General features: G+C 36.6%; 2 protein-coding genes across 2 annotated transcripts in view; one reads left to right on the top strand and one right to left on the bottom strand.

The window, feature by feature from the left end:
• The first annotated feature begins 5893 nt into the window (after positions 1-5893).
• Positions 5894-16818, top strand: MAP3K19 (mitogen-activated protein kinase kinase kinase 19). The gene is made up of 8 exons (XM_010083056.1): positions 5894-5933; positions 6505-6589; positions 7011-7114; positions 7772-7815; positions 10495-12939; positions 14142-14291; positions 14488-15185; positions 16752-16818. Exons 1-8 carry the CDS (start codon positions 5894-5896, stop codon positions 16816-16818), a joined length of 3633 nt encoding a protein of 1210 aa, XP_010081358.1.
• A 6078-nt stretch (positions 16819-22896) lies between these two features.
• CCNT2 (cyclin T2) overlaps positions 22897-23121 on the bottom strand; it is a 22195-nt gene continuing 21970 nt past the window's right edge. Inside the window, exon 8 of the mRNA XM_010083055.1 lies at positions 22897-23121. This exon is cut by the window's right edge and continues 2590 nt beyond it. The gene's annotated coding sequence lies outside the window, so the exon portion shown is untranslated.

Below are 23121 nucleotides of genomic sequence, written 5' to 3'. Positions count from 1 at the left end.
TGAAGCGCCTCACGGGCGGCGCCGGGGCGGCGCCCGCTCGGGGGTTACCTCAGGGCAGTGTGGAGCTGAGACATGGGCTGCTCCCAAAGACTCTGCGTCTCTGTCCGGGACAGCCTGAGAGGTTAAACTAAATGTCTTCCTGGCTGGGTCGCCGTGTGTCCGGGATACCGGGGCGTTACTGGCGCCGCAGCTTGTCATCATTAGGCCGGTTGTGCCGGGTACCTGCAAACTTGAGAGGAATGGGACACTTTTCAAGTCAGTCAGGAGCTGAGGGGTACCCCAGGCCTGGTGTTCGTGGTCCGGCCTAAATCAAAGCAGGGTGCGAGTCCCGCCTCACCCTTGTGCCGCCCTGCTTGTGCCGCCCTGTCCTGGGGTACACATCCCAGCCCTCCCGCTATCCGGCCGACTGTTCCCTTCAAAACCCTTCCAGCTCAGCCTGAGCCCGCCTATAGTTCTTCTATGCTTTCTTCCCCCCAGCATAGTCTGCTACTTAAAAAAAAAAAAATTAAAAGTATCCTTGAAGTCTGCTGCTTAAGGCTGCCAGAAAAGAGATAAAAAACTATTAATCACTCACAGGGAGTGTTTAGGTGAGAGGACTGTATGCAAATCTAAAATGGTGTAGAAATTAGGAAGAATTTTTTCCTGTGCAGGGGGTGAGGCACTGTCCCAGGTTGCCCAGAGAAGCTGTGGGTGCCCCATCCCTGGAGGGGTTCAAGGCCAGGCTGGATGAGGCTTTGAGCAACCTGGGCTGGTGGGAGGTGTCCCTGCCCATGGCAGGGGGTGGAACTCGGTGATCTTTAAGGTTCTTTCCAACCCAAACCATTTTGTGATTCTATGAAATAAGGTACAAAAAGCATAAATGGAAGTAAGCAGAAATACGCTTTGCTTTGCGTTCTGGGAGAACTGTCTTGTGATTAGAGCTTAAAATGCTACCGTCTGGTTCAGCTGTGTTTGTTTCCATAGGTCACGACTGCTCTTTGAATTAAACTCCTCCAAGCAAAATGCCCCCGGGGTGTGTGTGTCGGGGGGGGGGGGGTGCCTCGGCAACATCGTGTAAACTCAAGAGCCTGCCTGGAGAATTTGCCTGCAGAAGATCCTGCCTCAGTAAAAAAGTACTACGTGCTCGCAGTCAGAAAGACATGCCGAAAATAAAATCAAAGTATATATAATTACTGTTTGCATTGCTTGCTGTCCAGCAAAGGAAGACAGCTGTGAGCTAAAAATGCTCTGTAACTTATCTTTGGGCTGCTGTGCCTCTTTCACACTTTGCAACTGAAGTACCAGGTAAGATGTTGTTTATGCCTTTTTAGAGAACTTTTTCAGTAATTATTTTGAAGAGGGTTTTTGTGTATCAAAAAAAAAAGTGAAGTCTGGAGAAGTTCACCATCTAATATGACTCTTAACAGACTAATACAATGAGGAAAACATATTAATGGATTATCTGCTGTTTAGCATAAGAATGAGAAATCAAGAGTGATGACTTCTGTAGCTATTTTTGCACAGTTCATTGGATGCCCTTGCTCATCAGCTATAGGTCATTCAATTTTTCTCTGTCTGTTTCCTCTTCTGTGAACTAAGAATGACAGTACTGTCTGATGCCTGGCTCCTACATAGTTATAAAATAATGCACATTCCTCCGATATAAAGTGTTATATAAAATTGTTATAAAATTAATTTAATCTAGGATAAATGCATGAGTCTCTAGGGAAGGCTGCTGCATGCTGACAAGTAATTATATTTTTTTGCTAATAGAATCAGAAACAAAAGCCTAATTATTTTCATGACTAGCAGTATTGAGTGGCAAAATGCTACTGAATCCAACAAAAGCCACATAGGCCCTTCATTTCCACTGACATCTGTAAGTGACTCTAAAATGGAATGATTCCTTATGGACAGACAGCCACACTGACTGTTACTTTCTGTCTGTTGCATACATCTTACCATTGGTAGTACTTTGACATTAGGTGGTTTTTCCATATACGTTAGTAGTACTACTGAGAGCCCTCAGCTCAGCTGCAAAGGAAAAAAATAGATATTTATTATTAAGAACAAGAATTTATGAGGGTACTCAAAAAAAAAAAAAACAACATTGCCGGGGTAGTACCCAAGACTGCTGTTAGGAATAGCTTGTAATAAAATCTATAATGAATGTTGGAAATGTTATGTACTCCTAGGTGTGGAAGATGTAGAAAACAAATTATTTTATTCAGTTGAGTGATGTAAGGACAAGCAATGAATTAAAAGTATGTATGTGAGGAGAGGAGCAGAGAAAAAACAAAATTGTACAAAGAAATTAGTTTTCCTAATAAACATTGCTTTCTTTTAGCCTGCCATACAAAATACATTCTAAAACAGCTTAATTTGGTAGCACATATATGGTGGTTATGCAATATTTTTGTGTGAGGGGAGATTATATCGCAGCAAATTAAACTGAAAATACAAATGCAAGAAAAGAAACATTTATTGAAAGATAATTGTTTTAAATGGATATGGCATGTGTTTCTTAGATGGTTAAATAGGAGAACCCAGTGCCACATTATATCGATTATGTCAGTACAACAGAACATTTCCTGTAAAGGAGTAAGATATTTATGGTGTGTAAAAAGTTAGACCTCATTCAATATTAGCAGGAACATAGAAATGTAAAAGTTATAAATTGTCATATTACATTCTTCTTGATTAGCTAGTAGGAAAAAAATTCCTTATAGGCATATTATTACGTAATTTTCCATTATGGACTTTATAATATTCCTCTCTAGCACCCAGAGTTGCCCCGTGTAAGAATTTGACACTGTTATTCATGTATGTTTAAATGTGTATTCATATTAATACATGTACATTCATACACATAAGATATCTGACAATATCTTATTTATTTTATGTACAATATCATATGCATTTTATGTTTTTTAACTGTAAGTTATTTATTAAATAATTAATACATTGGGAAACATTTTAATACAGATATTAATAATATTCATGATTGTATTTTCTTTTATTAATTTCAAATCACAGTCTTTGTTTATATTATGCGTTTTTGTCACTTGGGAAACAGAAGTTCACTGTGTTTTTCAGAAAAAGGCACAAATCCATCAAAACTATTAATTGGAATTAATTTTATTTTAAGATTTAAGATTTATTTAGCTCTCTAGAATTTCAAATCGTCAAATCCTTTGACTTCACCCTCTCATGTTTCTTCTTTAAGAGTCTGCAATTTGTGATTGTTCTGTGTTGTTTATGTCACTGTCAGCTTATGGTATTGTTAATCTTTGAGTTTAATCTTAGAAAAGAGGGTTGATGATTTCATAATCGTGAAACAGCTCCCTGTATGATTACTCACCCTATTCAGGAGTAGTGTTAACTGTAAACAGGATCAATATTGCCCACACATAGCTATATTAACCAGGAGGGTGACAGATAGCTCCTTTCCCATAACTATTGCTGATGAGTTGTGGGAAAGGTTTATTGCAATCTTCTAATTAAGGGTAACGCCTAATAAAAGCATCTTTGTCTAGAAATACCAATGTTTGCGGACAGCTTGTTCCCACCGTGGGAAATAAGTCATGCCTTTGGGATGATACGGCATAGGCGGTAATAGTTGTATGAAATAACATTAAAACTTAAAATCACAATGGTGGCATTTCCAATTAAAACTGTGGGGAGAAGGTTAATCTATTTCTATCTTTTCAGTGTTTTTCAACAACTGTCGATTTATTTTTTTTTTACCAAAAGATACCAGTTACTTCAGAAAGAAACACCATTTAGATCAGCTAGAGTTAGGAATACAGATACGGTAGGTAGTAGACTACAATTAATTCAAAATACGTACCATGTTTTATCTGAAAACAATCTCAAAAGTAAATATGCCCCACTGAATTAATATATTGAAACACTTTACATTTTTAGATAATTGTCATGTTTTCCTTATATGTTAAAAAAAGATTTCTAGAGTGTAGGTAGCTTTTTGAGATGATGCAAGCATCTGTGCTAGGTGTGAGAAAAGAATGTACATATTCTGTTTCACAGGTATATGCTCTCAGTCCAATCTGAACTGCTGTGAAATCTTGGTCCCACTGAAGTTAGTAATAGAGCTACTAGATGTCTGATTTCCCCCAACCATGTTCTTTTCTGCAAGAACTGAGATATTAAATTCCACTGCAACTAAACTACTTTCATACAGCTTTCCTTATAGACTGTGACTTTACTGACAATTTGGAGAAGCACCTAGCTAATTACTGTTATTTCTGCATACAATTGTTAACATAAGGTGTAGAAAATAAATGTACAGAGAAAACGCTTGCTGTTTTAATTTCCTGAGAGCAGCTTTTTCAAATATTTAATGTTTGACTTTGCTATCGTGAGCTTGTAAATCTCATCAAAAATCCTGTTATTTGAAACTGAAAACACAAGGCACAAATACTATCAATGAATATTATTCTTACTACTGTTTCTGCCTCAACTTAGAAATACTGTAAAAGCATAACTTTGAATATGCAGGTGATATTTATGGATTAGTTAATCTCTATATGGAATGATTCAAGGTTGGAGAACCGATCTCTAAAGATACCGAAGCATTATTTGGAAATCCTGATAGAAATCTCTTTTAAGCCTGTCATGTAGGTGTAGCGAGCTCATATATCCTCGTAGAAGGCCAGGAGTTTGAGACGCCTGACTACAGATGGTACATGGATAGCTCTGTTATTCATACTGTTATGTCTCTCAACAACCAGGAGTTAAATGTTTGTAATACAAGTTTAATGACAGCTTTAAGGTGTGTTGGTTTTATAAAGGTAGTACAATTTGAATAATATATTTTTCTAAACATACAGAGGTACCAAGATGCTCACAGAAAGATACACTCATGGTTGTCTGACAAGACAATAGTTTTGAGTGAGAAACAAAAGTTTACTACTAATATGCTACTAGACCAACTCTGTCTTGGCTACTGGCTCTTGGTTATACCAAATTCAGTCAGAGGCCTGGCAGAGGTCACAGAAATTCAGTGACAACAAAAAAGGTAACAATTTAGTGGATTTTTTTTTATAATGTGTATAATTTTTAAACACTGAAAAAATTTACCTTTGTAAATATTCAGAGATAATACATTGCCATTCATGTATTTATAGTAGGTATGAGATAAAGCATGAAATTTATACCTTGTTGATATCAATGAGATTTTTGTTAAAGTTTTCAGTCAGGTCAGTCTGGATGGACTGGCTCTGTAGAGAAGAATGCCCAGCTAAGTTTTGAATGTATTTTTAAAACTAGACTGTTTGTATTGCGGGAGATTTACTGTCAAGATACTTAAAAAGAACTTACAAAGTAAATTGCATATTTCACTGAATTTATAGAAAGATTCCAGGTGCCTTCATGTTTCTTTGGAATAAGCTATCAAAGAGATATGTTGAGGCTGCCGTGCGCAAGCTATTCTGTGCTCAGAAAGTTTTGGATGTTGAACCTCTTCTGCTGAGAGATAATTTTGACCAGGTAGACAAAGATAAGTGTTTAATTCAAATTTGGCCTCTCAGTAATATGTTAAAAATGCAATTGTCTCCCAAATGTGAAGTGTTGACTTTCTGGTCCAACAGTAAGGATGATCTCAGCAGAATAATACTGACAGCTTTCATGTCCTATTCAGCACAGCATATGTTGAGTTTTTAGCAATAAAAACTGTGTCTGGACTGTTTGGTTCTGTGTATTCACAGGACAGGGCACTGGATGTAAAGTTAAATTATAATATTTTTAATAATTTCAAGTACTTTTAGAAATGCTTTTGTCTTACTTATGGCTCTGAAATAGTGAAATATAAAGTACTGAGCTGTATATGTGAATTGGAAATCAATTAATGAAACATCTTTTTAGGTTTCAGGACCTTAATACATCTAAGGACAGTATGTCTGACAACCAACAAAATAAGAGGAGAAACAGAGAAGGTAGTCTAACCAAAGTTTCTATGTATAAAGTGTTACATGTGGGATTTGAAGAAGAAAAAAGACAATGTTGACTTGAAATTTAGCCACTTGTCAAAACCAAGCAACCACAAAAAAATTTGAAATCAAACTCAGAGTTATTTTCCACCTTAGAAAAGCCCTGAGATTTGTTTTTGTTTTAATACCTTTCCTATTTTTAAAAACTCTATTTTTGTAGAGTTTCTGTCAATGTTTCTTATATTTCTGTTCTGCTGTAACTGGAATTTTTAAAATGTTCTTTGCTTTTATAATAGATTGAATTAATGCATCTACCTAAATAGCTAAAAATTATTCAGATTTATGTATTCACATGGCCAAAATAATAACAAATAAAAATAATTCAGATTTATGCATTCACGTGTCCAAAAATTATAACAGAAAGTATGTATATGAATCTTAGTCAAATGAAACAGGCTCTTTTTTTCTCATAGTTACTTCCTGTATTTCTTTATAATAATATTTTAATGGCCAAAAATAACTGTGTTTGCTTTGTGTTACTGGTCAGTGAATTATGCTGCTTTTATGCAAATTGCAGGTTGTGGAAGTGTTGTTGCTGTTCAGAATGCAGATAAGATAATGAAAGGAATGCATCAGTCATACAAAATTCTAGGAAAAAACAGGTAGGTAGTATTAATATTTAATTTGCAGTTGGATATGCAGAAACGGAGACAAAGCAGGCATGAGCCTATGAGTAAGAAAATATTTTTGCCGTGCCAGATGTTATACACAGCTATATATGTTGTGTAGTCTTTCTGTCTTATTGGTCATTGCTGGAGGCAGGATGTTGCGCTAGATGAACAAATTATTTGGTAAAATATGAAAAAACTTATGGTATATGGTGGTACATCAGCATTTGACTTAATTAAAAATGGACAATTATCTTGCATACAGCTTTAAGATTAATTTACACTATATTTTTGTACCTCTTTTCAGTCACAGGATTTATCTTTTTCCATATTTGGATTTTTCTTTCTTCAGAAACCATGTGTCAGAATCTTCTTTCCCTTTCTTCCTGAAAAAAGAGAACACAGGGTGTGGTTTTGATTTCAGCTTTCTGCTGCAGGCCTCATGCCCGGAATCCAACATTTCAAAATCATTTATGGATTTGGATGCTTTTCAGATAACAAAAGCACAAATACAACAAAGTAAGTTCAATTTTAAAAGTCACAGCTTTTAAATAAAGTTATATATTGCTATCAAGTCAGATGGCAAAGCCTTAGAAATAATTTTTCTTTAAACTTTGAGTTGTCTTTATGTGTGTTTGACTTCTTCACATACAGCTCAGCCATGTTGACCTTCTTCTTTAATTATGTGTGTGCGTGTGTTTGCAGAATGAAAGAGATAAAGGCAAGCAATGACAGACTTCACCATACCTGCTACTCTGTGTAATGAAACCGAGCCCACAAAATGTAGGGTGTCATTCTCTGTAGCTGGAGTGGGGCCTTGATGACATCTCTTCAGCCTTTTTTCTCATACTGCCAATGTTAATCAGCCACATATTGAAGTTAGCAAACATCTGAAATTGAGGAAAAATATTTGTTTAAATTAGTAGAACCAAAGTATTTTAAAATTATCATATTTTATAGTTTTCTATGGAAAATAGAACTGTAAAGCTCAGTATCACAATTAAATTTCAACTTACAACTTTTTTCTGCATAGGAGATTTATAGCATAGTCCTGCGTCCACACATCAGACAGATTCTCGGTCCCCAGAACCCTACAGTTTGAAATTAATTTATAAGTTAAAATTCCAGTCTCTTTAAGAATAGCAAATTAACATTTCATTTGTTTTGATTTTTTAGGGTTACATATAACAATGCTAAAAACCAGGAACAAGAGATCTGAGGTAAGATGGTATTATGTATAAAACTGAACACAGTTAGAAGTATTACATGCTTTCAATAGTTTAAAAATAGCAATACAGAAGAAGTGTCGGTAGTTTCCTTTGCTTAGTCTTCCATTTTTTTGGATGGACATGAAGTATTTTTACATATATTTTTAATTTATATATGTGTGTCAGATAATCTTCAGATGTATATCAGCAATTTGATGTAAGGTATTAAAAGGGTCAGAAGTTCAAAAATACATAAAACCTTTTAAATAGACATATATAACTTAATTTAGAGCGTGTGCATCCTAGATGTTAAACATGTTAGATGTCTAGTTTTGCCAAATTTAAAAAACCAAACAATTTTCTTGTATTGAATGGTAGTTTAAGACTGAAGCCAAGCTGAAGAACGGTCTTGATATGATTGCTGAAATTTATTGTGTTAGCAAATAAAAAATAAGGTCTTAGGATTAAACATATTTGACATGAAATTTTGTGATAAGTGTGAATAGGATTCCTGACAAAACAGGTTTTATAGCTGCTTTTGTACTTACAGACAAGCTAGCAATTTTACAGGAATCAGTGCTCCACACCACTTGAGCCTTAAAAGTTACGAAAGATCATATATACTGTATTTAGAAAAAAGATAATTTGTTCTTTATGGATATTAATTAATAGCCCTTTGTACAAAAGATTTGATTTATTGAATCAGTTGCATACTTTAGTGAACCCACTACAGAATACAATAGGAAAAAATACCCAGGAAAAATACAGTAGGAAAAAATACACAGGAAAAAAAAAAAAGTATAAAAGTAATAGCAACAGTTCTGACAGAAGATCATAAAAAGGGCTATGGAAAAACATTTCAAATGGAGGGAAACGTTTTAGAAAAATAATTTAGCTGACCGCAGTGTGATTTAATACAGCTTTATTTCACATCTTAGGCTCTGATGATTTGTAGAGGCGTATCATTTGGGATAAACTGAGCATTCATATTAAAGCCATGCAGACTAGACAAAGCCTTCAGAACTGTAAATTTCAAAACAGCACTCATTGCTTTTCCTGGCACATTCAAACCTCAGTTTGCCCTTGGAATGCAAACAAAAATTTCCTGCAGATTGCAAACTGATGTTTAATATAGACATGCAAATGAGTACTCAGAGCATATGACTCTGCTTATTTCTATTGCATTCATTTGCATAAATATGTATAGTATATTCAAGATTTTTTTTCTCCATTTCCTATAAAATAAAAACCAGAATATTTATTTTCAGAAAATTATTCTTAGTATTAATCTGAATAATCACAACAAAGTACTCTAATTCTCAGGTCTGTTTTCTTTCAAAGATGTACAGTACCTTTCAAGTCATGAGTTGGGAAGAAGCTTCTCTGTCAGCTGCTGTAGAAAAATGGCCTTTGCGTAGCTGCCCATTTAACTTCACTGACAGTGAAGTGCAGACTGTGCTATCTTCCAATGCTCTTAAAACTCTGTGAGCTAAATCTGTGGCCTATATAGCATTGTTTATGGAATTTTATAAGAGTACACTAAACATATGGAAGAGCTATATTTTTAGATTCAGGGTGATTCTCCCCCTCTACTCTGCTCTCATGAGACCCCACCTGGAGTACTGCATCCAGCTCTGGGGCTCCCAGCTAAAGAAAGATACAGACCTGTTGGAGTCCAGAGGAGAGCCACAAAGATGGTCAGAGGGCTGGAGCACCTCCCATATGAGGACAGGATCAAAGAGTTGCGGTTGTTCAGCCTGGAGAAGAGAAGGCTCCAGGGAGACCTTAGAGCAGCTTCCAGTACTTAACTTCCAGTACAGGAGAGATGGAGAGGCACTCTTGATGAGGGGTTGGAGGGATAGGATGAGGGGTAATGTTTTAGGCTAAAAGAGGGTAGATTTAGATGAGATATTAAGAAGAAATTCTTTACTGTGAGGGTGGTGAGACACGGGCACAAGGTGCCCAGAGCAGCTGTGGATGCCCCCTACCTGGAGTTGGAACTTGATGATCTCTAAGGTCCCTTCCAACCCTAACCATTTTATGATTCCATAATAATGTATTTTAAAACCTATAAATAATTTGTAATAGTAGTTTTCTCTATGGATAAAATAACATTGTTATAATATTTTAGCTTTTGCTTTTTAAAAATTGTTTACCTGAGATCTGGTTCCATTAAGAATATAATTACAGATGTCAGTACACTTTGGAGGGTTACATAAAAAGACTTTAAATGTCAACATAAGAGTCACGCTGTTGTTCAGTGAGAGTGAACAGTAAGAAAGGAACTTTGGCACTTGAAGGCACTGACCAGCCTTTGAATTCCTGTAGCAAACATGCTATGTGGTATAAGACGTAGTTAATAACTGACAAGACGGTTTGTATGTGTGGACAAAGCTTATTATTTTCAAATCATGGTGAATGACTTATACCTTATAGCAAAGGATTCCACTTTCTGTACAATGAAATACTTAGAAATAATGCTGGATGTGAGAAAATTAATGTATGGATGTAAGAAAATTAATGTATTTTCTCAAGGTTTTGATATTACCCTTCATATTAAGTTAAATATGGGAATATATACAAGAATAATCCTTTTCTGATTTTCTTTTTTTTAGTCTATTTCGTTCCTAGTGATTAGATTTTACCTGAATCTGTGTAGCACATTATTAATGCTTTTAATGGAAATTACAGTTTCGTTTGCCACCAGTGACATTTCAGCCTGTAAGAACGATTCATCTTGCTCCTCTAGAAGATAATGTTGTCAATGAAAGCACCAACATCAGAAATATTTTTAATATTATGAACTCTATTCCTCAGCCTATAAAAGCAGTTACTAAATTTTATCAGTATCAGTTAGACAATCTGTTAAAAAGGCAAACTGAAAAGTCATCAAACCTGATCGTGGCTACTCTTTCTGATAAATTCACTCCAATGAAAGACCTGTACTACTTCAGCATGAGTAACTATTTTAAGTACCCTACCAACAAGAAAGAAGAAATTCAAAGCAATTTGAAATGGAAGGAAGCTGATGCAGCCACCAGTACTGAACAGAATGACCAGATGAAGTACCAGTTTTCAGTGGCTTCTAAGAACCTTATGACCCAAGCCAGTTTCTGTGATGATAGTCATCCCTACTTGAGCTCAAGTACTGCTCTGATAAACTGTGACATATTTACAGTTCAGACAACATTTACAGTGTCAAGCAACACAGATGCCTCGAGAGCTGGCAGTAAGGATAAAAGAGCAGAGAATTCCTGTAGAACTGGCCTAGAAGGAGGAAATGCAACAGAGGTGATACTGCATTATAGAGCACAGGAAGATGCTGAGAGTGCGAACTTTCTGCTTGACAATCATGATTTAGCTTCTTCCTGTGAAAATGAAGTGATAGAGGCCTACTATGCCTTAGAAGATAATTCTGTAGCTGCAGTAATTCCCAGAGTAGAAGTGCAAGATCATCCTGAAAAACAGACAGAAAATAACGTTTGTCTCTTTGACTCTGAAATAGAAAAAGAAGCAACATCAGAAGCAGCTTCAAAAGACCAAAGTGAGCTTGTACCTGTTGTTCATGTTACATTCTCTGAACAAGAACCAGCTATGGAACGACACATTACTAAACAACCTGCCACAAAAAAGGGTATCATTCGTAGCCTGCCTCCTCATGTTACTCAGAGCTTCAACATTCTCGCTCGCAAAGAAAACGACAAAAGTAAAATAAAGATGAAGAGAAATAAATATTCATCAAAGTCTAAAACGAGTATCAAGATAAAGAAATCTGAAGACTTAATAGTTTCTGATGAGATTTCCAGAAAATGTAATGCTAAGAGTCAGATTTTTCCATCTTTGAAACTGCCACATGTAGAGTCTGAGATTTCCCTGAAGTGTCAAAAAAAGACCCCTCCAGCAGACAAATGCCATTTTGCTCAGAAACCTAAAAAGCAAAGTTTCTCCTGCAGTTGCAAAAATTCAGTTATCTTAAAGAAACCTGTTACTCCACTTTCTCTACCACATGGACAGTCTGCTTCAGATTTTGTTCATCTGAAATACAGTGACATGTTCAAGAAAATAAATTCAAATGATGAAGGCCCGGGTATTTATGAAATGTTTGGAACTCCTGTCTATTCCCACACACGTGAGCTCAATCAACGTGAGAACAGTTTTTGTAGAGAAGTTTGTTCTGCTCCATCTGGGAGCTGCACTGCTAGCACTTGCAGATCTACCTGCAGTAAAGGGAGAGAGAACAGCCGAGTAAGAAATACTCAAAAGAGAACCTGTTCTAAGCCAAAGAAGACCGTACCTGTCACTAAACAAAAGCAGAAAGGTTTAATTCCAAAGGACAGAAGTACCAAGTTGAGGGACAGCAACACAGAGCAAGATAATGGAATAACTTCTGATTCAGGTTGTCAAATAAACACTTCAAGGAGCATGACATTGTTGAATGAAGACACAGATCATCAGCTTACATTTTTAGAAGAGCTTTCACAATCAACTAAGCAAAATATTTTTGTTTCAAATTCAAATTTATCAACTATTAAAGAAGGTTCTTTGGAGCATGCTTTAGACAGCCAGGATATATCCAGCCATCAGAAATCTATCTGTAGCCAGAATGTTCTTCAGTTCAGTGATGAAGACTACGGAGAATGTGTTGCTCTAAGCAGCAGTCTACTAACAACAGACCAGACCATTTGTGTACCCCAGTGCAGGATGGATATGGATGGCTGCAAAAGCCTGGAATCAGACCAGCCCTCCTTCAAGTCTATAAATAAATGTGAAGCTTTGCCCTTTTCAGATAAACTGGAATGTCAATCCCCTACAAAAAAATTAAATTGCAGTTGGGCATACACACCTCAAAACAGTGGTTTGGCAAATGAATTGACTCAGCCTTCAGTGATTCAGACAAAAAATATTACAAGCCCCAGTTTCCAGACAAGTCAAAACACTTTGTCCTGGGCAGATAATAAGGATGTGAGTGATGAGTTACTTTGTTGTCTGGACAAAGAATTGCTAATGCTTGAAGAAAAAGACATCAACTCTTCAACAACAAAAAATACAGGTTCTAAACTGCAAAACACACATACTAAAGAAGAAGAAAATACGATGAATGGAGATGGAGCAATAGTAAATAGTGCTCTAGAGAAGGTAAGAGTAATTTAGCGTAACTTTCTAGCTCTTTTGAGTGATGCTTCAACACAAGTTGGGATGAAAGATAGGAAATATGTGCTCATTAATGATCAAGTCTCTTTTCTGATTCTTCCAGTGCTCAGTTGAAGATACCCGTGTTACATCCGTGCATGTCAGGATACAAGCCAGATTATACTAAGGCATGACAGGAATAGCTATCAAGGCTTATAGGATGGGTCAAGATAAATTGAGAATTTGTAGTGAATAAAAAGGAGAGGCTGTTTCAACTGAAGAGCATATATAAAAAGGTGCTGGAGCAAGGGAAAAGCTCTTGAGCTCTTGACACCTAAGGAGTGTGAAAAGACACCACAAATGGTTCTTGTATATCCAAACAGGCAATTTCCTTGAATCTCTGAATGCAAGCAGATACTTTTCTATTTATGGACTACAAGTATTGGCTCATCAGACAGACTTAAGGCTGGTTAATTAATGTTTAATCAAAACCTCTAGCACAGAAGCTTAGATTTTGATTCCCAACTCAGTTAAGAGCCTTCACTTACTAAGGTGCTTATCTACCACTACTGCTTCTCCTTGGCCCTGTTAGATTTTTATCTATTTAAAGTACAAATTTATAAGGTCATATCTTTCACTGCATTTTGATACACTTCCTTATGCTTCTGAAGACACAGGTGCCAATTATACCTCCAGTCTCACTTCTCCTAGGGAGATCCATGGCCAGATGGAGTAATTATCACCATCTTTCTGAAGCAGTCTCTTCTTCCTGTGAAGTCATGTCCAAATTGTTTTCATCAGATTTGGGTTACATACATTACCTAGAGCAAGGCAATAGTCACCCTTCAGCTTAGCAAACTGTACTGACATGACAAAAAAAGTAGTAAGCAGACGTATATCCTGCTATTTTAAGTGTTACTTCTGTCTGTCTTCCTGTCAATGGAAAAAGATGGCATGCTGTAATCTTCTTGTTATGCACTGTTGTGATACAGTATTGCAATTATTTACATAGTGCTACTTAGTGTAGCAATTGTATCGATGAGCAATGTGTGTATATATATATATATATATATGTGTGTGTGTGTGTAAATCTATAGAGAAGGGTTGTGCTATGTAAAAATTACTCCTTATAAAAAATGTAAGGATAATATGAAGCCTTTCTTTTCCTCCCTGCTTTCTCCCCACACTGAACATCATCTTTCAAGCAGAGTTACAGTAAAGCCTCTTTGACATCAAGTGAAGAAAGTGCCCTGTTAAATTTTGAGGAATCTACTAAATTACCAGGAAGCAGTTTAACTAACAAAGACCCTATCACGTGGACAAGAGGTGAAGTCCTCGGAAAGGGAGCCTATGGCACAGTAAGTTACTGACTATGTTAAGAGATCTTTGAGCTACATCTTACCTTAAAACTGGCTGTTGTCCTATTCAACAAATAAATATTTTGGATTGTACAATGAGACACCAAACATGACAAACACAAAAATATTATTTAAAATAAGTAAATATTCAGTTTTATTTCATGTTTCCTTTTAATAAATGCTAGTTTCATTGTAGGTATACTGCGGTCTGACAAGCCAGGGACAATTAATAGCTGTAAAACAGGTTGTTTTGGATACATCAGATCAACTCACTACAGAAAAGGAATATCAGAAGTTTCATGAGGAAGTTGATCTTTTGAAGACATTGAAGCATGTCAATATTGTAACTTATTTAGGAACTTGTCTGGAAGACAACATTTTAAGCATTTTTATGGAGTTTGTTCCTGGTGGCTCAATTTCTAGTATTATTAATCGTTTTGGTCCATTGCCAGAAATTGTCCTTTGTAAATATACAAAACAAATTCTACAAGGGGTTGCCTATTTACATACCAATTGTGTGGTACATAGAGATATCAAAGGCAATAATGTTATGCTCATGCCCAATGGTATAGTAAAGCTAATCGACTTTGGCTGTGCCAGGCGTTTAGCCTGGGTGAGCCTCAGTGGCACACAGAGCGAGACACTCAAGTCTGTGCATGGGACTCCATACTGGATGGCACCAGAAGTTATAAATGAATCTGGATATGGAAGAAAATCAGACATCTGGAGCATTGGCTGCACCGTATTTGAGATGGCAACAGGAAAACCACCGCTGGCTTCCATGGACAGGATAGCAGCCATGTTCTATATTGGGGCTCACAGGGGACTGATGCCTTCCCTGCCTGATCGATTCTCCGGTACTGCAGTGGATTTTGTGCACGCATGCTTAACCAGGTATGCAGTTATTTAACTGAAAAATGAAAGGAAAAATGCAGACAGTTTGTATCACCAAGATTGTTGATGGGAACTTAGGTTACCTCTTATATGGTAGATATGACTGTATTGTAAATTCATATGTTTTTCAACATTTCAGGAAAGCTTTTAAATAATAGTAGACCTAAAAGAGCTTTACTCTCTATAATGGTATAAAAAACCCCTTACAAATTCTCTTTTTAGATGCCTTATACTCACCATTTACTTTCACAGTAATTTTCATGCAGAAATATGGCATCATTGAGTTTTAGACAAAATGTTTGATAAATTTCTTTGATGTGTCTTGCTGTTCCACTACCACATTGGCTGAGTCTGGCTTACGTCAGGCAAGTTGTTTTGAAGACAATATTCTAAATGAAAGAGCTTTCACTTAATTCTTATCTTCTCCAGTAGAAAACTCTATTATCATTTCCAGTCCAGAAAATACATATTTATTTGAAACATAAAGTTTTCTGTATTAAAAAACCAAAACACTAGCATTCACCCATTATAAGAATTATTTTAGTGATGTTTGTTTTGTTTTAAATACCAGCTTTGTCCCAAATGCTTAAATGGACTATCAATTTCAAGAGCTAAGTCCCTGACCTCTACAGGTAGTCTTTATAAAATTAATAGCAGCATTTTACATGTCTCCAAAGACCAAATTTGAGCACTAGAGAGAAGCATGTTATTGAGTGGGTATGGCAGTGGTCATGGAGGCAGGAAACCTGATTTCTAACCCCTAGATTAGAATTGTTATGGTATGGTTACAGTTCCTGTGGACCATATAACAATAACCAGAAAAATTGTGAACTGTATACAGCAACATCATGTATATTTTGATTCAGGGAGAATGGTGTTGAAAAGGTAGAAGGAATAGTTAGGTAGAAGGAAGCATTTACCTTTTCGAATACAGTATTTAACTTTCCAGAAGTGAGGATGCACCTGTGGTGGAAAAGTTCTAATGTGTGATCTCACCATGTCCTAAATATAAACTCCTCCCTTATCCCATCTTCCCCATTAGTTTATTTTTTAATTAATCAGTGTCCTTTTTTCCCCTGTTTTTGTTTCTACAAATTGAGGGTTGAAAAAGCCCAAAGCTCTTGGCTCTAGCAAGCCAATATTGTAATTACAGTACTTTAATTGCATATGGGCTCCTTAACATGCATGGCATTGATTGGAGATGACAGAACAGCCTGAGTGACACAAGATCAAACAAATAATTGTTACCCTCCATAAATACATTTTTGGTGCACCTGAAACAGCCACATTAGCAGAATTATTCCAAGTTTTGCAAGGAATTTAGAGGAACAAAGACTGATTTATGTAATAATAAAATATTTCAGTTTTATAATTCATAAATTCCAGCAGTCTCTTCCCATAAATCCTGCCTTCCCTTCTACCAGCTTTATCAAAAAATCCTAAAAATGAGTAATGACTGGAGAAATGAGAAAAAAAAAGCTAAGTTTGTGTTTAGATTATACAAACAATTACATCATGGTCATGCATATTCATTTTATGTATTGATTTTTCAAACCCTCAACGCAGAGATCAACATGAACGCCCTTCTGCTCTGCAGTTGCTGGACCATCCCTTTGTGAAAGGAAGCCAATGAATTTTTCAAAACTCTTGCCAAATGAGTATAAATTTTCCATATAAAAAACTTCTACATGTGAAAAAAGATCAGAAGGAACTGGACTTAAAAGTGACAGCAGAAATTACTAGAGAGCAACGGTGTACAAGGAGTCTATTATTAGACAGCAGTATGAGTAAAGTAACATTTTTTGCAATGTCTGTGCTCGTTGGATTGGGCATTCCTTCACTGTGAACACAGGGCCACGTCTGGTTGTATTTAGAGAGACTTAAAGGGAAAAGAAACACCTGTCGCCATCACTGGTACGTGACAGGCAAGGTAAGTTGGGATGACAGTTTGTCTGTAAAATGTCGGAATGCCAATGTCTGTAAAAGTCTGTGGAACACATGGTATTGGCAGAAAGCATTGCAGGTGCTGAAAGCTCTGTGAAAGCTCTACTCTAACTTGTACCTGAGTGTGGCTGTGATGATCCATTAGGAACCTCAAACCACATAACTATATGGGCATTAAATGTACTGAAGTTTTTATTTAGCTATACAGGGCCTTTAATTTTTAGCTGATAAAAAAAATAACTAGTTTTTGCATATGTATATCAGTTCTTTGTTACTGAGGTGCAGTATTACTACAAGATATTGTCATGATAATGACACAAGATACCCAGGTGTACACGTGCATCTTTATTAAGGTTACATAAAGACCATTTCCTAGTCTGGCTAGAACTATGAATCTAAACTTTGTGACTGACTCTGCTCAATGAAGCAGTGCATTTTACAGACAGGTCATGGAATGGTTGAGGTTGGAAGGGGCCTCTGCAGCTGTTCTGGTCCAAGCCCTGTGCTCAGAGCAGGGCTGACTGAAGCAGGTTGCTCAGGCCCCTGTTCAGTTGGCTTTGAGTATCTCCAAGGATGGAGACTCCCCAGCCTCTCTAGGCAACGTGTTCTAGTCATCAACCACCTTCACAGTAAAAATGTTTTTATGTTCGAACAGACTGTCTTGTAGGTCAAATTGTGCCCATTGCCTCTTGTCCTGTCAGTAGTAACACTGAAGAGTCTGGCTCTCCCTCACTCCCCCCATCAGGTACTGATACACACTGTATCCCCCCCACCGAACCTCCTCTTTCATCACAGAGTGGCATGTCTCCTGTGTTCAGAGTGATGTCTTGTAACTCTCACCCTTCTGTTTGCTGATACAGAGCAGCAAAAGCATCGGAACATTACCTTTCTCTTGTTTGCCAACGCTATGAAATGCTGTTTGAATCACTAGACAGTCTAGGGCTATTTTTCAATATCCTTAATCTGAAATAGAGCAGCAACTTTGATTCTGAAACTTGAACTGTTTTGAGAAACACTTGAGTGAGCACTGGCATTAAATGACATGTAACAGTCTCCATCTGCACTGTGAATATTATTTTTACAGTTAGTAAAACTAGCTACTACTAACTACACAAAATTAATATGAAGGACATTATTATCTACTAATAAAACAACAACAACAAAAACAGGTATTAGTATTTAGACTGTCCTCTTTCTGATAAGGCTTCTGCTGTGTATTTTTCAGATTTCACAGGAATCAGACATTGTAGAAACCAAAAATTGGTTTGCCCACATCAAAATGCAGTGAACCTTATGCCTTTGTGAGCACCTAGGCTTCAGGAAGAGCTGCAGTAAACCTCAGCCCTGCAACTGTTAAGGGCCAAGTTCTCAAGAATTCAAGGCCCTGACTTCAGTGCCAGCAGTAATATGAAAATCTGTGTTTTACAAAAAGGAAAGAAATTCTAAGTTTTATAGAAAATCAACTTTCCCCAGAGTACTAAACATTTTAGCTACTTAAATAGCTTTCAAACTTTATTTCATCCCAGTAGTCTGACTTCAGAGAATTGGTCTAAACTTTATAAAAGCAAAGAGAAATCAGTACTTCTAGCAAAATTCTTTATTAATAGTTTCTGTAGGTATAATGTCACATAACAATGACAGAACATTATGCAAGTATAAGAGAAATCCTAACATCACAGTCATCTTCAAAGTTCAAACAGTAAACAGTCCCATTCTGAGGAATACCAGTTGGTCCTCATGCCAAAAAATCCATAGCAACTTCACCTTAAAATATCTTCACATGAGTATCTTCCAGTTAAAGTACCTTGCAGAATAAAGGGAGGAGCCCTGGCATATGAACTCAGGCAGGATGTACATATTTTCATGATATATATTAGTTCTTCTCAGATTAAGGTAGTGTCTCCAACAACGCTGCAAAGTAAATATGAGATTTATTTACCGTGAAATGAAACTGAGCTGATGGTCATAAGCAGGGAAAGAACGGGAACGCTCTAGGATATACACTTAATTAAAAAATGTCAGAATTACAAAGCCCCCTCCTTATTTATGTGTCTTATAAGCAAAACTAACATTTTGTTAAGGTCCGAGTTCTCCAACATTAAAATTATGAGTTATTTGCAATTTAAATGTTTAATACAGCTAATTACACTAAAATTAGTCTTCAACTTAAAGATTAGTAAAGCATTAACCTGAGTTTTTAATCCAAATGTAAAAGCACATTTTTGCTTTTGTTTAGCCAGACTTAAAGAATGAGGTGGTTGTTCAAAGCCAACACTTCCAACAAAGGTATTTCAGCTAAATCATCCTGGAGAACAGGGGAGATGCGATTACACAAGTATGTTGGTTTAGGGTGCCTTGGGTCGCTTGGCTGAGTCCAGCCTAGTACAACATCCTCTAAACAAGTCTGACTTTGCATATTTCTTGATGGGATCATAGATTTTGACATCTGAATCCAGGTAATTCAGATACCTGTAGTAAGGTATCTAATGGAATAAGGGGAAAGGGTGCAAAACCTTAAAAACCTTCTTGAAAAACCTTTATTTTCAATGAAAAGTGACTCAGTGAGGAGGGTCATACTTTTAATTATAGTATTTGAGCAGGGCAAGCCTTACTGTTTTAAAGACTACAGTTTTCATTTCTAGTGAAGAACCCATGACAAAGTATGCCGGCTGCCAAGTAGTATGTATGACTGACCACTTTGCTGTGATGCCAAGTTTCCTCAAGATTTGGAGCTTAAATTTGAAAACCTGAAAAGACAGTGCCCTTTTACTGTTGTAGGGGACACCTAATATTTCTTGTACGCAGCAATACTTAAAGCTCTGAGCAATTGCTCAAATCTCAGGAAAAAGGAGGGTTCTTAGCCATGCCAACCTCACTATTTTACACTGGTCTTAACAAACAACATGATCTAAAAATTTGCATCTCAAAATACATGCATCAGCTTTTCTTCTCAAGGAAGCAGACATCAAGCCCAGAAAACCCACAGCCTTTTGAGATTAGTTGGGTTCAAAATTAGTGCTTTTTCCACTTTTTTTTAACTGGTGCCATCTTCTACAACCCTCCTATCAACACTCTGGTTCTAGCACGTAAGTAAAAAAGAAGAAGAGTTCTCCCAGGGAATGGCTTCCAGTATGCACAGCAGCGTGCCTTTTCTCCCCTACTTTCCCCTTCCCACAGGAACCCACAAGAAAGTGAATTTTACAGGTCTTGTCAAAGACTACCAAATCTCTGAACTATGGTAGGAAAAATGCTGTCATCCTAAGTGCAGGAAACTCAAGTACTGAAACCTTGACAGTAAAAAAAAAAAATATTTGGGTTTGCTATATCCACCTCAGAAGACAGAGAAACAGTCACTCCCCATAGCAATGGGAGAGAACACTCCTGGCTTTTTTTTTTTTTTTTTTTAAAGTTGTAATGAGTTAAGTATTTCAGAGAAAGGAGGAATAAATTAGCAAGTTCAGCTTGGCAAAACTTCCAAGTCTTTTAAGGCATTTATTTTTAGAACCCATCAGGGGAATGTGCATTGACATCCCAATTAAAGAAAGTAAAGTGTTTGCTCAGTCCCCTCCACTGCAAAACAAGGATCAAGAACCTTTCCCCTTAAAGCCTTACACTGATCCAGTGGTATGCTCTTGTCACCCACCCTCTCGCCCCTTCCCCCCACTGCTAAAAAAAGAAATAAAAAAACGAGGCACGGCCAACTACTATATACCACAAAATTACCGGGTACAGATTCTACACCCCAGGGTAGAGCAAGGGAGCAGCTTAAGACAGCATCAATTTTATAGAATTTGCTTTTCAGGTATCAGTAACTGATCACTACAATGGAAAGGAAGCAAAGGAAACAAATTAGACTTCAGACTTACAAGCATTCCACGTGAAAGTGGAATATTTGATTGATCTGATAAAAAACACAATGTTTTGCCAATAACAGAAAAGGGATCTTCTTTGTGTTTAAAAATGAAGTTGGAAAATTAAACATAGGAAAATGGGATAATTTCTGCACAATAGAGGTGAGGTAGGGAATTTTATTGAAAATACTTTTTTTTTTTACAAGTTCTTAGAAATAAAGTTGTCTTTTCTAATCTCACACAAATGGCTGTACCTCAAAAATTCAACTATGCTAATATGAAACATTTATATTTACAGTTAGCCAAAAGAATATACAGAACTGCCATTTTATGCAAATACCGAAGTACCAGATCACAGTGAGATACATTACTTCAGCACTCCCACCATTAGGAACAGATTAAGATTCAACATACGAAAGAATCTCACTATTCTACAAACCTCCTATCTCACAACAAGGGAAAATTTTTCATAGTGTTGTAGCAAGGTCTCCACTACAGCATCATTTTACAAATTACATAATGCATGTACTCCAACTTATAACAAAAAAAAAAAATCCATAATCAAAGTGATGAACAGAGTAATAGTGTTGTCTATTAGCCTTTTATTGCATTTATTCAGTCATTCACTTGTGAGGTTGATGCCCATCCCATTAATTTTCATTCATTTCCAACAGCTCAGCCAGGCTGCAATTCACACCCCTCCCTAATCCGCAGGGGGTTTCAATCAAGGAAAACTAGTGGCATCTTGTTGCATATCCTCTCCCTCCCTCTCAGTCCCTACTATCACCACATTAAATTTCATTTCAGACACAAAGACACAAACAATTTCACATATTTACAATTACATTGAAAACCAAAACCACTGAATTTTATGGATATCCTTTACAGAGAAACTAAAAATCGCTGTTTGGATCTCAATGTAGCATAGCAACATTTTATCCACAGTATTTCACAATTTCCCGGAATCAAAATAAGAAATATTTCATTTGAAACAGCACCTTAGGATGAAGACCTATGCTCTTTTCCAATTCATGTTAGACAGGCACTAGTTACCATCCAGACATTTTAGCTCCAAGTTATGACAGCAATTGCTATATTTACAGTACAATATATTGCTTATCCAGAGTGGCTGTATAAGATGCATTTCATGGCACAACTATTTAAACAGACTCAAAAAGAAAGTACTGTAGTGCTTCAAAGAGAAATTAAGACAATTTACTGCTATTTCATCTGTCTGCCCACACTATAGTTTAGGGCAGACACATTACATTTGTTAAAAATCAGACCCAAGAATAGTGCTGAGATGGAAAGGAAACAGACTATAAAAGGATAGAAAATATTCAACAATGCAGAAGTATGTGACAAGAAGTTACACTGCAAATGTAGAAAAATAACCAAGTCAGTAAGGATAAGACAGCTTTGGATTTTGTACACGGGCCCAGATTTAAGCTTAGATTTAGCAGAAAATGCAAATAAGGTTCCATTTAAATATTCCTTCAGTGTAAAAAAAGTATCCATAGTTCAAATAAAACTTATTCAAGTAATTACAAGCGTTTGCATTACTGGAAACAGAGTATTACATAGTAATTGATATACCTGTAGTTACACAGTACTGCAACTACCAACTGGGTGATACTGAACAGTTTTAGCATTTAAAGCACATGTGAGGAACATAACTGAAGGGGCTAAGCTTCAGAGTGAGCGTCTGAGACTTAGAGTTACACAAGCACTGAGGGAAGGAGGTGGCTTAGCAAAAGGTTACTTCACATCATGTTCACTTCTAAGCTAAAAAAAGTCACTGAAAACTGGCTGTTGCTACGATAGACTGAGTTCACGTTGAGGTACTTCATAGCTTATGAATCATTTTGAATTACAACCCACAAAGTCAATTCCCTGTTATCCAGGCAACTGAGCTGTAGTATTGGCTTTGAGGACACAAGAACATTCACACCTGTCATTTCTTCTGAAGAACAAAACGCCCTGGAAACAGGGCACAAGCCACCGCACTGACACTTGCAGGCAGATAAAATGGATGCTAGTGATTTAACTGGGAGACAGATTTTTTTTTTTTAACCCCCATAGAGCTGAAAAAACAGACCAAGTATCTTCCAATTTGGTAACTAATGACAAGTACAATGCAC

The sequence above is a fragment of the Pterocles gutturalis genome, unplaced genomic scaffold (assembly GCF_000699245.1).
Source record: "Pterocles gutturalis isolate BGI_N339 unplaced genomic scaffold, ASM69924v1 scaffold17130, whole genome shotgun sequence".
NCBI classification, from domain to species: domain Eukaryota; kingdom Metazoa; phylum Chordata; class Aves; order Pterocliformes; family Pteroclidae; genus Pterocles; species Pterocles gutturalis.
Note: the sequence above shows the minus strand (reverse complement) of the source record. Positions and strands in the feature narration are given on the sequence as shown.